Source organism: Chelonoidis abingdonii, chromosome 7 (genome assembly GCF_003597395.2).
Source record: "Chelonoidis abingdonii isolate Lonesome George chromosome 7, CheloAbing_2.0, whole genome shotgun sequence".
NCBI classification, from domain to species: domain Eukaryota; kingdom Metazoa; phylum Chordata; order Testudines; family Testudinidae; genus Chelonoidis; species Chelonoidis abingdonii.
In genome coordinates this window covers 4,386,303-4,400,573 of record NC_133775.1, presented here as the reverse complement: position 1 = coordinate 4,400,573, position 14,271 = coordinate 4,386,303, and the positions used below count along the sequence as shown (strand labels likewise).

Sequence of the window (14,271 nt, the reverse complement as noted above, 5' to 3'; positions counted from 1 at the left end):
GTGTTATTTTCCCAACATATATCTGGATAGTTGAAGTCCCCCATCACCACCAAATCTTGGGCTTTGGATGATTTTGTTAGTTGTTTAAAAAAAGCCTCATCCACCTCTTCCACCTGGTTAGGTGGCCTGTAGTAGACTCCTAGCACGACATCACCCTGGTTTGAGGTGTAAGTTAGTGGCATGCTGCCTGCCTTTGCACTCCACAGGCATAGCACCTCCAGCAGCTGCAGCTTAGATGAAGCCAGCTCCCTGTAGGGTGACCAGACGTCTCGATAAAATCAAGACCATCCTGATATTTAGGTGTTTGCTCCGCCGGCAGCACTTGGCTTTTTTTTTGCTTTTGTTTTTGGTTCCGCCAGCAGACTCCACTCCCCCCCGCCCCACTGTCCTGGTCACCCTAGCTCCCTTGCATTCAGTGGTAGCTTTAAAAGCTATGTTACAGTGCAGAGATTTTGATGGCTATTTGGAATGAACTCCATGTTATTCACAGATAATAAACTGTAAGGTCGAAAGAGGCCATTATGAACTGATCTAGTCTGACCTCCTGCATATCACAAGATCTCCCTCCTCCCCCGAGCAAAGAAAGAGACAGCTTCTTCAGGAGAAGAAGAGACCACTCTGGGAAATGGAGGGAGGGTGGAACTCACAGACATGATGTCCCCACCCCTGTTCCCACAGAACTGGGCCTGAGGATCTAGCCTAAAAATAACGGTCATTAATACTTTGCAGTTATAGCACCTTTCATCCAATGATCCATGAGCCACAGAGAAATGAGTGACTTGCACAGAGTGAATCGTCTGGGAAGAGACTCTCTTTATTATATGGACACACATGGGTGACAATGGTAACTCAAAAAGGTGTTGCACGTGGCAGAACTTGCAACACTACTGGAAACTCAGCATATTTATAGGAACTGATGCTTATGGCCAAAGGCTCTGCTACACTCACTGCACACTTTTAACTTCCATTAGCAATAACAGTATGTAGGGGATGGTGTCTGCACAACAATGAGAACAATAGACCATACAATACTTTGAATATTTATAGTAATGTCCATCAGGGATTTCAAAGTGCTTTACAAGCACTGAGGGCTTGGCTACACTCCAAACTTCAAAGCACTGCCGCGGGAGCACTTTGAAGTGTGAATGTGGTCGCAGCACCAGCGCTGGGAGAGAGCTCTCGCAGCGCTGCAGGTCCTCCACCTCCCTGTGGGGATTAGCTTGGAGCGCTGGGAGCTGCGGCACTGTTTACACTGGCGCTTTACAGCACTGTATCTTGCAGTGCTCAGTGGGGTGTTTTTTTCACACCCCTGAGCGAGAAAGTTGCAGCGCTGTAAAGCGCCAGCGTAGCCAAGACCTGAGTTAGTCTGACAACACCCCTGTTGGGGTATGTATTATACTCATTCCCCGCTAACAAAAGAATGCAGAGACAAGTTAAGTGACTAGACCAAGGTTGCAGAGTGAGCCAGTGACAAAGTCAGAAATAGACCTCAGTGTCCTTCAATCACTAAACAATACTTCCTGCTTCTTACTCCCAAGCTTCCTTCATTTGCCATCACACATATGCCAAGTATTTTATCAGCTTTATTTTGCAGGGTATCTAAGTCTCTTTTGCAATAATTTATACAGAAGATATTACAAATCAGCAGCAAATACGGGGAGGACAAAGTGCAAACAAAGATAACATTAATGACCTATTCATGGCTTTGCTAAGTATGCGACCTGCCAACTCTGCTGATCTAAAGGCTACCTGTTCTTAGCTTCTCCAGCCAAGAAGATATGAATGTTTATTTGAGTCCAGGCCAGGAGAGCAGTAGGTTAGCATGACATAAACAAAACAGCAAAGAGGTTTATTTGCAGTGTGGTCATAAAGGTCACTGTAGGTAGTGCTTCCAAAAAAGATTTTGGTACAAAACAAGATATAGGACAGATTCATTTTAAACTGGTACAGAGGCCTGTAATTTCCCTGAGCTGGACATGTCCCCTTGCACTGAGGGGGGGACCTCACTTTGAGGGAGAGCAGGTGATGATGTGGCTTTCTGCCTTCCCTTGGGGTCCCTACAAGCAGGAGGTGGCTGTTTTGAGTTCCACCTGTACTCTCTCTGTGTGGAGTCCTGAATGGCCATGATGTACATATACTGACAGCAGTGAAATTCTAGATAGCCACGAATCCATTAGACTGCACCCTTCCATGGAGTAATCAATGATTTCAGCATCCAGAACTCTGTCTGATACAAAGGTCACTAAAACAAATACATGTCTGAATGTCCTGGCACGTTACCCTCCCCCCCCCCCCCCCCACACACACTGGCTTTCATCTATGGCACCCAGCATGTGAAAACAACTTAGAAAATAAGGAGCTATATTCTTCTTTGCCCTGCACCTTGCAAAGTGGTTTGCAGCTGTGCCAAGTGCTTCTCACACACTACCAGGCTGATTTGGCAATACTTTAGATCCTCTTTACACTGGTAGAAATGACCAAAGGCAACGGCAAATCAGGTCCAAATGTTTTTGATGAGTGAGGTGGTTTTTTTTATTTCATCTGTTTTGTTTGACATCTAGGTGTATGCAAATGGGACTGACATGTGCCAAAGCATGTGGGGGGACTCGTTTAAGGTGAGCGAATCCTCCTGCCTCTGCTTGCAAATGAATGAGAAGGATGCGGTGGCGATCAAGTATTTAATTTCCGAAAGCTCGGACGAGAGTTCCAGCATCAGTAGCAGCGAGGAGCGTGCCTGCAGACGTAAACTGCGAAAGACTGAGCTCCTAATGGAAGAGGAAAGGGTGGAAATAGAGTGAGTGCTGGAGGGTAGTTCTGAGGTTTGGGGGAGTAGAAGGGGATCAGTGGGGTAATGTCAGGCTGCCCTACCAGTTTAAGTTTGGGAGATCACAAAGATTACATCACAAGAAATTAAATCAGTGGTAATTGCTCATGTTATACCTTATCTAATTTTTTCTACATCACAAAACTGCTAGGCAGATTAGCACTGACGTGTCCAATTGAGGACGACACTTGCAACTTGAAATGAAGTGGCCCAAAGCCTAATGACTATGGTTAGGGCTTGATGTTTTTTTCAGAGGTGCTGAGCACCTGTAGTTCCCATTGATTTCAATGGAGTTGTGAGGACTCAGGACCTCTGGAAAATCATGTTTTTAGTATGTATAAATGGAGAAGATTGCAGCCACCCAAATCTTTAATATGGAGATGCAGCTCTGAGATTACAAACTCATGCTGAACATTGCCTGGACTGAGCTGGAGTATTACATTCAGGGGGAGGTCAATGGGGGCTGGCTACTGAGAAATAAAAATGTAATTCCTCATCAAGATGTAGGTGCAAAATGATAGCTTACTATATACAGACACACGCATTAGTCCATAGGGGACACTAAACTATATTGTATTGAACTGTAAATAGGGATGATTTTACATATAACAAAACATGTTCAATATTAGTGAGTTTTTACTTTGAACAATGTCATTATACAAGAATCCTACAGTGTGAATATAAAGTATGAACTTGAGCATTATTAATCCCCACAGGGTGTTTGAAATTCTGTGACAGAAGGGACCTGGTTCTAATTCTCCCTGAAGATCCCCAGACTGATGCCTCAGGATGTCACAGAGAACGTTCTGTTTCCATTCTCCGCCGCCAGTACTATTGCCAAAGTTAAACCAAAATCTGTACTAATTGTAAGGGGACGTTATCCTGATAATAGTGGATCAAATTCTGCCCTTGGTTACACTTGTGCAATCTCTTTGATGCTCGTAAAGTGCCATGGATCTGTCTGTTTTTCTAAGTCACCTATCACAGTACGGTGACCAGACAGCAAGTGTGAAAAATCGGGACCGGGGGTGGGGGGTAATAGGAGCCTCTATAAGAAAAAGACCCAAAAATCAGGACTGTCCCTATAAAATGGGGACATCTGGTCACCCTATATCACAATGATGTCACCAGTGTAATTCAAAGAAGGATTTGGTTTCAACAGGCCAGATTCTTGGCTGGCATAAATCAGAGGTATGCTGATTTACACTAGGTGAAGATCTGGGCCATAGCTTTTAAAATATCATGGCTCATATTAGCAATAAAATGAAGGATTTTTAAAATCCAACATGCTTATCCTCCGGCTGTTTCTTTACTTTCTGGGCGTCACGCAGCTAGACTGATCAGGGACACTTTCTGCTTCCTATCGCCTTGATTGTTTCTTTAATGATGAAATCATTCCTACCAGCATTAGATTATTTTGAAGCCATTTTTACAAAGTCTGCATTTTGGCCCAATCACCTTGTCAGCATCTGTTTCGGTAGCGAGGGAAAGAATTTGGATGGCAGCTATCTCCTGCCAAACATTCCTTCACGAGATTGCGACAGTCTGTCATCCCATGCTCTTCCCCACTGCTGAAGCACTTATCCAAGCCTTGAACATATCCACCTGAGCCCCAGCGAACATGGCTCCCTGGTCTTCTTGCTTATCTCGCCTCAGTTCCAAATGCCCAGCAAACATGTCCTCTCTCTCCTCCATCGCTGTAACCATGTCTATATCTCCATCCCCCCCCAACTAGCTTCCTTCACCTTCTGCATTAAATGCAAGCCTCAGCAGCACTCCTCCCCGGACTGCATCTCTGCTCTCCTTTTCTCTTCATTCCCCTCCACCGCTATGGCCAGAGCAAAGGCAAGTTCCCCCTCACAACTATTACAAATAAACCCTTCTGCCATCCTCAGCTTCATGCCTTCTCCTGCCTTGTCCCTTAGTCCCAGAACAGTCTTCCTCTTCTCAGATGCTCATCTGCCACCTTCATTCACATCCCTCCTTCAAACACTACTTCCGTGGGGCCTTTCAATGACACGGCAGTTATCCCTAGAGCATGGATACTGCCAGTGCAGGACCCATGAGTCTATACAATTGCTAGGATTTCTTTTGTTCCCAATATACTTAAGAAATTCCTTCTTATTAACCTTAGCCTTGCCAGCCATGGATTTTTTCCTGTTGTCTTTAGCTTCCCTTGTCTTTTTTTACACTTCATCAATTCTAATTTATATTGGTTGCTATCTACTTTCCCTTTTTTAATAGTTATGTTAATAGAGATTAATAATTATAGTCACTTGACCTTCTCCTGCACTATTTATCTGTGGCGCTCATAGCACTTTGCAAACATTAATTAATTCTCAGAACGCCCTGAGGCAGTCGGAGGTTAAGTGACTTGCCTGAGGTCACATAGAGACAGTAGACAGCTAGGACAAGAACCCAAAAGTACGAATTCCGGTCCCTCATTCCTACCTGCGAACTAGCTAGTGCTTGTAAGGTGCTCTGTGATCCTAGGATGAAAGTTCCTATATAAATGTTATTGTATCACAATCATATCTCAGACTGTGAAGTCTTACATACGGGGTTGTGATGATATGACAGTGGCAAGCAGGAAGCAAAGCAAACTGGTGATGAAGGAGCGGATCTTATACAAACTTAATAAGGGAACAGAAAAAAATATCAATCATCTCTGTTCCTTTTAGTTGAAAAGTTAATGTTTTCCAAGTTTCAGTCAATATGAAGCTGTCTCTTTAAAAGCGCCAATATGGGCAGAACCCCAGATGTCCTGGCTATTGCAGGAAATATTCCCAGGTCTGCCCACTATCCTGCAAACGTACTACTGCTTCCTCATGGAAGTCATGACATATCCCACACGGTATTTCAATACCATTTCCACAGGTACCCCATGCTGAAGGCACTACTTTTGGAAATTACGTTTCTGTACAGGTGGCCTTCTGGCATGTATTGGATATCAGGCATGTTTTCACTCTATCTAATCATGTGTGGCACACAATCCTGTTGTTGATTCTCTCCCAGTGAAACAAATGTACAAACTGTGCATTGAAGGTGCACAACCATGGCATACTACTAAATACTATGGAATAAATGAAATAGATCTTGATGCAAATTTTAATTTCTTTCCTCCTTTGATCTCCTTGACTCTTCTACTTCTTCCATCCTCCAGCTGAGCTATGATTCATGTTTCCTCTCCACATATACACACAAAATCTTTGCACAGTGGGTGGGTGGGTGTGTGTTTGCATTCCACATTAAAATTGTCACCTTAGCTAAATGGTTCAGATGCCTGTTGCATCTTTGCCCTACTCCCTTGTCAGGGACAACAGTGATTTTTAGAAAATGTGGTTAAAATAAAGAGTCCAAAAAGCATGAGGATTTGGAATGCATTTTGAAGCCCAGTCCAACCCTACCAAGCCAGGATTTAAATTCACAGGTGGCTGCCCTCTAGCAGAAGTAATTTTCCTGTTGGCAGAAGAAGACTTTCAGTTTAGATAATATCACATTAATTAGAGGGTTAATTTAGTGTGACATCTCAAAGTTTCATCTCATGCATCTGACAAAGTGGGTATTCACCCAGGAAAGCTCATGCTCCAATACGTCTGTTAGTCTATAAGGTGCCACAGGACTCTTTGCTGCTATCTCAAAGTTTATAAGCAAAGCAAATGGTGTATGCTGTTTTCAGAATGAAACTTATCATCTACGTTAAATAAATATTGGCAGAGGGTGAGAAGCGGACCCATAAACTCAGGCACCAGATTGTCCCTCTGGCATCTCCAGGTAAAAGTTGCAGAAATACATTCCTACCAGACAGGGTGTCATTTGTTTTGGGTCAAGGGGAACAGTTGCCCCCCACGATCTCAGTTTCCCTCCCCAGACTTTGGACGTAGTCATTAGAAATTGCCTAATTCTTCCCATTCATTATGCTGTTTGGAACAGGGAATATTCTATGTACTGACACAACTTGCTCCCCTTGGGATACCCATGATGTTGAGTCACGTTGTTAGCTTCTGCCTCCAGTGGGAGGGAGTCTCTCTTGTGGTAATTGGGTGTCAGCTCCCTGATACTGCCAACCCTACATAAGCCCTCTGAGCTTATGCTAGCCCTTCCTTTGCCTGGCAGGTTAACAGTAGGTGCACTCCAATCCTCAAATCCTTTTGAATTGTTCCCCAGTGATATCTAATCCCTTGCACTGGCTGCTCACAAGAATTCCAGATCCTCTGCCACCAGCTGGGCACTGTACCCCCGTTTACCAGTTTTATCTTAAGCCACTGCTCCTGTAAATCACCGAGAGCTTTTGAGCACTTATAACAAAACAGAAGAAGTTTTTATTTAAGAAAGAATAAAGGTTTGACCAGAATCAAGCAAGAGTAGTGAAAACAAGTGATTACACTACAAAACAAAATCATAAAACGTGAATCTGAGTCTACATTTATCAGTTGTCACCTTGCCAATCTAATAAACTTTTCCACAATTGTTGTAAAGCTGGCTGGTTTCTCAATAATCAGGATCCAAGCATTCATGACAGCACCCGCCTCTGCCAGGGTTTTCCTCAGTGAATGGATCCAGACTGCCTTGCTCTATGCTCTATTATACTGAAAATAGCCCTTTGTTTCTATTCAGGGGCAGGGGGGTGAACTCTGGCCTTGTTGCAGTTTCTTTTCTACCTTCAGGTGGCTTTGATTGTCTTGGACAGTTTTCCATTGACTGTGGCAAGGGTAGACAATAGAGCTTTGCATTACCTCTGCAGCAGACTAGGGAGGGGTGACAGCTCCTGGCTTGAGTGGGTGACCATCTAGACACATTACCTCCTGGAAACCAATTTCTACTCCAAGTCCATAAAGCAAACTTTCAGTATACATTATTCCCTAAATATTATCCGTTCACACACCTCACAATGATTAGAAGTCTTGACAAGTTATGAGCTTTCTGTAGATACCTTTCGTATTAGTCTTTATGGATAACTATCCTGTAAGAATGTATTTGGGGTAGTGAGTTTGTCAGGTCTTAGTTGAGAATTGTTGGTAAACAGGGAAACCTTTTGTCCAGGGGACTCTGTGCCACACACACAGAATTTTTCTGAAATGAGGCCCCTGCCTACCAGGTGTTAAAATAATAAAGAACACAGTCAACAGCCAATGGGATCTCTATCTCTGCTCCATAGTTCGGTTAAGCAGTGCTCTCTTTTCTCTAGGGCTAGTGCCGTGAGCGAGAGCTCCGCTTCCAGTTCCAGTCTGTGTTAATCTCTGACTCTTAACTGTGTCCCAATATCACCTCCCCTTCTGCCTTTTGACTCTGAAATGCGTTAAACCCTCTGTGGATTCTGCCTTGGTTCGCCTCTCACACAGCTGCAATGAATTCATTGTTCTGACTCTCAAGTTAAGTCTCTCGTTAGATCACTGTTCTCAACAAGATGATTATTTCCAATGGAGAAATGAGAAAAATGAAAACAATATTGTGCTAGTATCCAGCAAACAGCATACAGGATATTTACTTTAAAACAAGTTGCCTGGTTGGATTTAATCCAGGCCCATGGCTTAAACACAAGAATCTTCTAATCAAAGGGTATCAGTGGCCAAATATTTTGGCCCTTATTCTGACCTCAGTTATACCTGTGTACCAGATTTCCCTTTGTACGAGTGAGATCAGAATCTGACCCTATATTGAATGGATCAAACTACAGAACCTTTTAAATGTTTGTGTCTACTTTGGACTGAAGGAGCTTTTACTTTTTGGTTATTTTCTGTCATGCAAAAATCATGTCTTGCTCTGGTATGGCTGGGAGTCTCAGCACTAAACTAGAATGAAGTTTGCTACATACAGTCCTGAAATATTCTTCATTGCTTCCGAAATCAAGAGCTGTTACCTTTGTACTATGCACAATGACTGAGGCGTCTGTTCTGCTCTCTATAAGCATGAGTACTGTACAGAACCACAGTGTATTTATTGCTTCTTCTGAAGTTGTCCTGTCCTTTTGAGGAGCTGCAGCCTCACAGCAAAACAGAGAATATTATGGGCAGAGCCGGCTCTACAGTTTTCACCGCTCCAATTAGTGCGCTGAATTGCCGCTATGGGCGGCGGGTCACTCTGTGTGCCCTTAGGGTGGCAGGTGCGTTTCCGCAGTGGTGGCAATTTGGCGGCAGCTTCTATGTTTAGCTAAAGCCGTCGCGAACAGCTAAACATAGAAGCTGCTGCCAAATTGCTGCCACTGCGGAAACGCTCCTGCCACCCTAAGGGCACACGGACTGCCCCCGCCGCCTGCGGCAGAAATTCAGCGCGCTGCTTGGGGGCAAAACAACTGGGACCGCCGCCCCTTGCAGATTGCCACCCCAAGCACCAGCTTAGAATGCTGGTGTCTGGAGCCAGCCCTGATTAGGGGCACAACTTTCCCATGACGCAAAGCATGTGACTGCCCAGCTGTTTGAATTGTATGACAGCCCTGGACACGTAACAACATCTGATTTGAATGGGACATGGAGGTATACATAAGGAGAAGAGACTTCCTTACAGTCTTAACAGAAAGGCGGCATTTTGGAAATGGATGCAAAAGAGCAGTGAACTAGTGCACTAGAGCAACAGGGTATTTCTAGTCATAAAAATCCTGTGTTCTTCTCTAGCACCTTTCATCTGAAGGACTCAAGTGCTTTAAATTGTTAATTTATCACCTATTCAGGTAGGGATGCAGAGGAACCACTTCCTGCATCACTGAAAGGCAGTCTCTTCTGGAGTGGAACGTAACAGCTGCTTAGTAGTGCAAGACTATATGAAACAAAGTGCAACCCTGCACTACAGTTTAGCACAGGAAGTGAAGAATATCATATCAATTTGAAACTGCAAGGGGAACTTGGGTTGGCAGAATGTACTCACCTTACTGGAATTTAGCCATATGACGAACGCGCCTCCTCTCACAGAAAGGGCCACATGATTTGTAATAACAACAAACAGTCAAGGCCTCTACTTTATGTCTCTTCTGAAAGATTGCACCTCCTGCACCACATTGCCCCTAAGCATCTGAGGTGCTGGCTCAGCATTGACTCAGAAGGCAAATGTAGTGGATGACAAGTGCCACTGAGGCAGAGCAATGGAAGCGTTTTTTTCAGCAAGCTGTCCCTCCCAACCAGGTGTAGCACTGCGGTGGCTGACTGAAGGAGTCTGCTTGCTGGGTACACAAACAAAGATGTTTTTTCCACATAAATATTTGTCTTTTAACTATTATAAAATATATCTACCTTTATATACTATAATTAATGTACTGTAGTTTGCTGAAGAATTTCCTGTCACATGATAAATACAATTACTGAAACAAAAAGGGGCAGTATTTATTCAAAATTGTTGCATTGTTTAAAAACATCATACTGAGGAGGCCACAAGATCACTCCCTGCAGGGTTTGAGGGCAGGGGAAAGGAGTGTTTCAGTAGCAAACTTAGCAGGCAATTGAAAAGGCTCTGAAAAGAGGCCTTAACGCAGGAAGGAAGGTATGGCCAGACATAGGAATTTATGGGTTACTACTAGAGTAAACGAAAGGTAAATGGAAAGCTTCTTACAGCTTTGACACTGACGTACAAGTCTATTGAGAGAGAAAAATATATAACATGTGTGACAAATTTTACTCCATTATTGGAGTGCTACTGGCAGTAGGAGAGCAGCACTTCAGTGGGGGCATAGGCAGCCTGGTACATGGAGCAGCGCTGGATTGTCAGATCTCGGGGCAGAGACTATCTTCTAATTCTGTTTTTGCACAGCACCTAGCACAATAGTGTCTTCATACATGACTGGGGCTCCTGGGTGCTATGATAATACAAATTATTAATAATAATAGTAATAAATAATGGAGGTGTGTAGCGAGGCGGTGGGATACCCCACCGCCTCGCTGAGGAACAAACCTCCCCTAGCACCAGTGTGGGTGGAGCCACTGGGTCCTGCACCCGCCCCTCAGAGGTCACGGCGCAGACCCAGAAGTATAAAGGCTCACCGGCAGAGCTCAATGGAGGCCCAGCCACCAGAGAGGCCAGATATCTGTGACCGAGCTCCTGCTGGGGAGACAGCAGAAGGTGGCGGTCGGCCTGACGTTGCACCAGGCCGACCAAGCCTGCCCCTTGCTCACTACCCTGGGGAGGCCTGGCCGAGCCTACCCCTAGCTTGTTACCCCGAGGAGGACTGGCCTAGCCTACCCCGCTTGCCCGCTACCCCAAGGAGGAGCTGCGCCTGCCGCTTGCCCGCAACCCCGAGGAGGAGCTGCGCCTGCCGCTTGCCCGCAACCCCATGGAGGAGCCGCGCCTGCCGCTTGCCCGCAACCCCGTGGAGGAGCCGCGCCTGCCGCTTGCCCGCTACCCCGAGGAGGAGCCGCGCCTGCCGCTTGCCCGCTACCCCGAAGAGGAGCCGAGCTTGCTGTTCGCCACTTACCCCGAGGAACCGATGGTGGTTGAGACCACTGGTGATGCCTCGACAACTCAGGTACCCTACAAGGGGGAGAGTGGAAGTAACCTGGGGGGCAGCCGACCCCAGTCTGGCTGCAGCACTGCCAGAACCTATGTCAGTGTGTTGTGGCCAGGATCCCCACTGACAGCAGCGAGTTTCTGCCGCTGCTAGGGCCCCGGGCTGGGACACAGTGGAGTGGGAGGGTCTGTGTCCCTCCTGCCACCCTTCCGAGGGTGGCAGACTTCCCCTTTTCCCTGGCCTGAGGAGGCCCAAACCTACCATTGCTGTTCAGCCCTGCCTGAGGGCTTGAGCATACAGACTCAGTGTTTGTTGGCCCGCCCTGACCTGGGGCTGTGCTAAGACTATTGCTGCTCGGCCTTGCCCGAGGGCCTGAGCGTTTGGACTCAACGTCGGTTGTTCCGCCCCAACTGAGGACTGGGTGGGAGACTATTGGTAGCGATGTGGTGGGATACCCCACCGGCTCACTGAGGGACAAACGGTGGCCGCGCCGCGCCACAAGGTGCCTTTTATGTTGCTCGCCTGTATGTTAATTAGCACTCAACTGGTTAATCAGGGAAATGTTACTTTATAAACTTACTAAAGGAAATAAAACATGGGCAGCTTTTTATTCCTTTAGTGCAGTGACTTGTAACACCTGGTGTCTGGTTGATCAGAAGGCAGGAAGATCTCCTCCTCCATACAAAATCAAATTACATAATTAACAAGCAAAATGTGATTTCAGGCCCATTTTTGTAATTGTGCTGCTTGTTTTAGAAGCCACATAGGAAAATCTGAGATGACTGGCTGCATGTTGTAGGGCTCTCCATCTCATTGTAAAGATGTAGCATGTGGATGCAGTGCCCTCCTCTGGAGACACAAGCATTCTTATAGATTATTAAGGTTGGAAGGGACCTCAGGAGATCATCTAGTCCAACCCCCTGCTCAAAGCAGAATCAATCCCCAAATGGGCCCCCTCAAGGACTGAGCTCACAACCCTGGGTTTAGCAGGCCAATGCTCAAACCACTGAGCTATCCCTCCTTGCTATGTTACTGCCAAGACGACAAACTTCTTGTGGCAAAATCAGTAGTCTCAGCAACCCTATCCAGAAGCTTTAAATTTGGCGCTATGGTGTGAAAACCCCAGCCCAGGTCAAGTATCTAATAGCTGACATCAGACTGATTAATCCATCCTACTTCTGATTAATAAATGTCAAAGCGTCAGTGAGCTAATGAATCTCAAAGTGTTGGTGTCACTAAGCATAACCCTAAGTAACGTGGAAAAGTGGAAGGCAATAAGGATATAAAGTCTCCCTGTTTAGGCCTCAGATGAGCAAAAGTCCTTCCATGTTTGAACTCTAATCGACCTAAAAGGCTGGCTGATGGGAAAGGCCAGGAGTAACAGCCGTTATCAGTTGCAACAGTTCTAATTGGTCTAAAGCAGAAATAATGAGGCCTGTGCACCTTTAGCAGAAGGACAAGATAACTTGCAGAAGGAAAACTTACTAACAAGCTGCCGCGGCCAAGTTTACTTAATGCACCTGCGCTTACGTAACTGCTATCGGGGGAGAAAGAAGTGTGTGAGAAAAGAATGCTGCAGCCGGACAGAAGAGGGAGGGGAAACGGGGGCTTGCTAGTCAGCGAGAAAAGTTCTCATGGATATAAAGGAACAGACTGCTTGTTTTAGCTGGGCTGGATCTGAGGCGTACTAAGTCTCCCAGCCCCGCTTTGAGATCTCAAATAAACTTTGCTTGCTTCTCCCCCTGGTGTGTTTATTGGCGCTAAAGCACTCCGGGCACGAATCACTGTTGTTTGCCTTGGGCACCTCCGGTGTCTGCAACAAAAGGATTATCATCACCGTTGCTTAAAATGTATATTGATTTATAGCAGTGTGCACATGCATTTATATGCATGCATTTACTAGCAGAAACTGTATACTCCTATTGATATCTGAACAGACTTAACTTCCTTCCAATTATATTCTTTTTGGTATATATCCACAAATCTAAATCTGAGAGTATTTTGAGCCCTGTCAGGAATGAAATCTGAATTAAGCCAAAGGGAAAGGAGGAAAAATAATACACAATGTGAGGTTCAGATTAATTTTCAGGGTAATTTTAAAGGGGGAATATTTTAATTAAAAAAATCATTGTGATGACCATGTGTGGGGAAATGTTTGCTGTTACTGTATGTGGGTTGTTATTTGCAAGTCTCACAGTAAACAAAGTGAGGTGGGAATGTCCTTTTTTTCCACTGATTTATAGTTGCTCTGATGAGATTACTATCGGTGGCGCTCCTGCCCTGGGAATCAGGACAGAACCCAAAGTTCCTTCCAGCATTGTGTGGGTGTGGGGGCAGTGTGCGTCTGTCAAGGGGAAAGCGCAAGAGGGGGTGTTCTGCAGGGAGCAGCTTCTGGGCGTACATGGGAGTCAGCAGGGGATGCTTTCCCTTCGGAATCAGTGCTGGCCTCCAGGCCCCAACATGGTACTCTGGGGCACTGGGCTACGAGGAGCAGCATATCAGAGCTTGATGGGGAAGGGGAGGCCTTCGCCCCTTGCAGTCAGTGGTGGGCCCAGTGCAGCACGGGGGTGCTGTACTACAGGGAGCAGAATAGAGGGTTCATTGGGGTCACTCCTCCCGCCTTAGTGCTGGCCCCAAGACAGTGCCGGGGGCACTGTGCTGCGGGGAGTGGTGTGGGTGCCATGTTGCAGGGCGTGGCTCGGGGCGGGGCACTGCTCTGCGGGGAGGGGCTCCTTGGGGGATGCCAGGCTGGGAGTTAGAGGGGGACACCGTGCAGTGGGGGGGCTCAGAGGGGGCCATGCTGCAGGGAGATGGGAAGGGGCTGCCAGGGTCAAGCTCATGGTCCCCGCACGTCCCTCCCTGTAGCCAGACTCCGCTTCCCCCCCCAGGAGCCGAGGATGAGGCTGAGAGGGAGTCCCAAGAATCCAGAGTTGGTCCGTTTGGGGTGAGGGCACCGAGGCAGGCAGGCTGCTGGAGGGTGTCCCAGAGCTGGACCCGGGGGCAGGAGGGGGGAGCT

General features: G+C 46.3%; 1 protein-coding gene across 1 annotated transcript in view; it reads left to right on the top strand.

Moving 5' to 3' along the window:
* Nucleotides 1-4,109, top strand: part of LOC116826704 (riboflavin-binding protein-like) — a 28,168-nt gene extending 24,059 nt beyond the window's left edge. The window contains exons 6-7 of the mRNA XM_032783627.2: nt 2,562-2,794; nt 3,541-4,109. Of these exons, the coding sequence (XP_032639518.1) occupies nt 2,562-2,794; nt 3,541-3,559 (252 nt within the window). The 3' untranslated portion in view covers nt 3,560-4,109. The remainder of the gene's footprint in view (nt 1-2,561; nt 2,795-3,540) is intronic.
* The last annotated feature ends 10,162 nt before the right edge of the window (nt 4,110-14,271 follow it).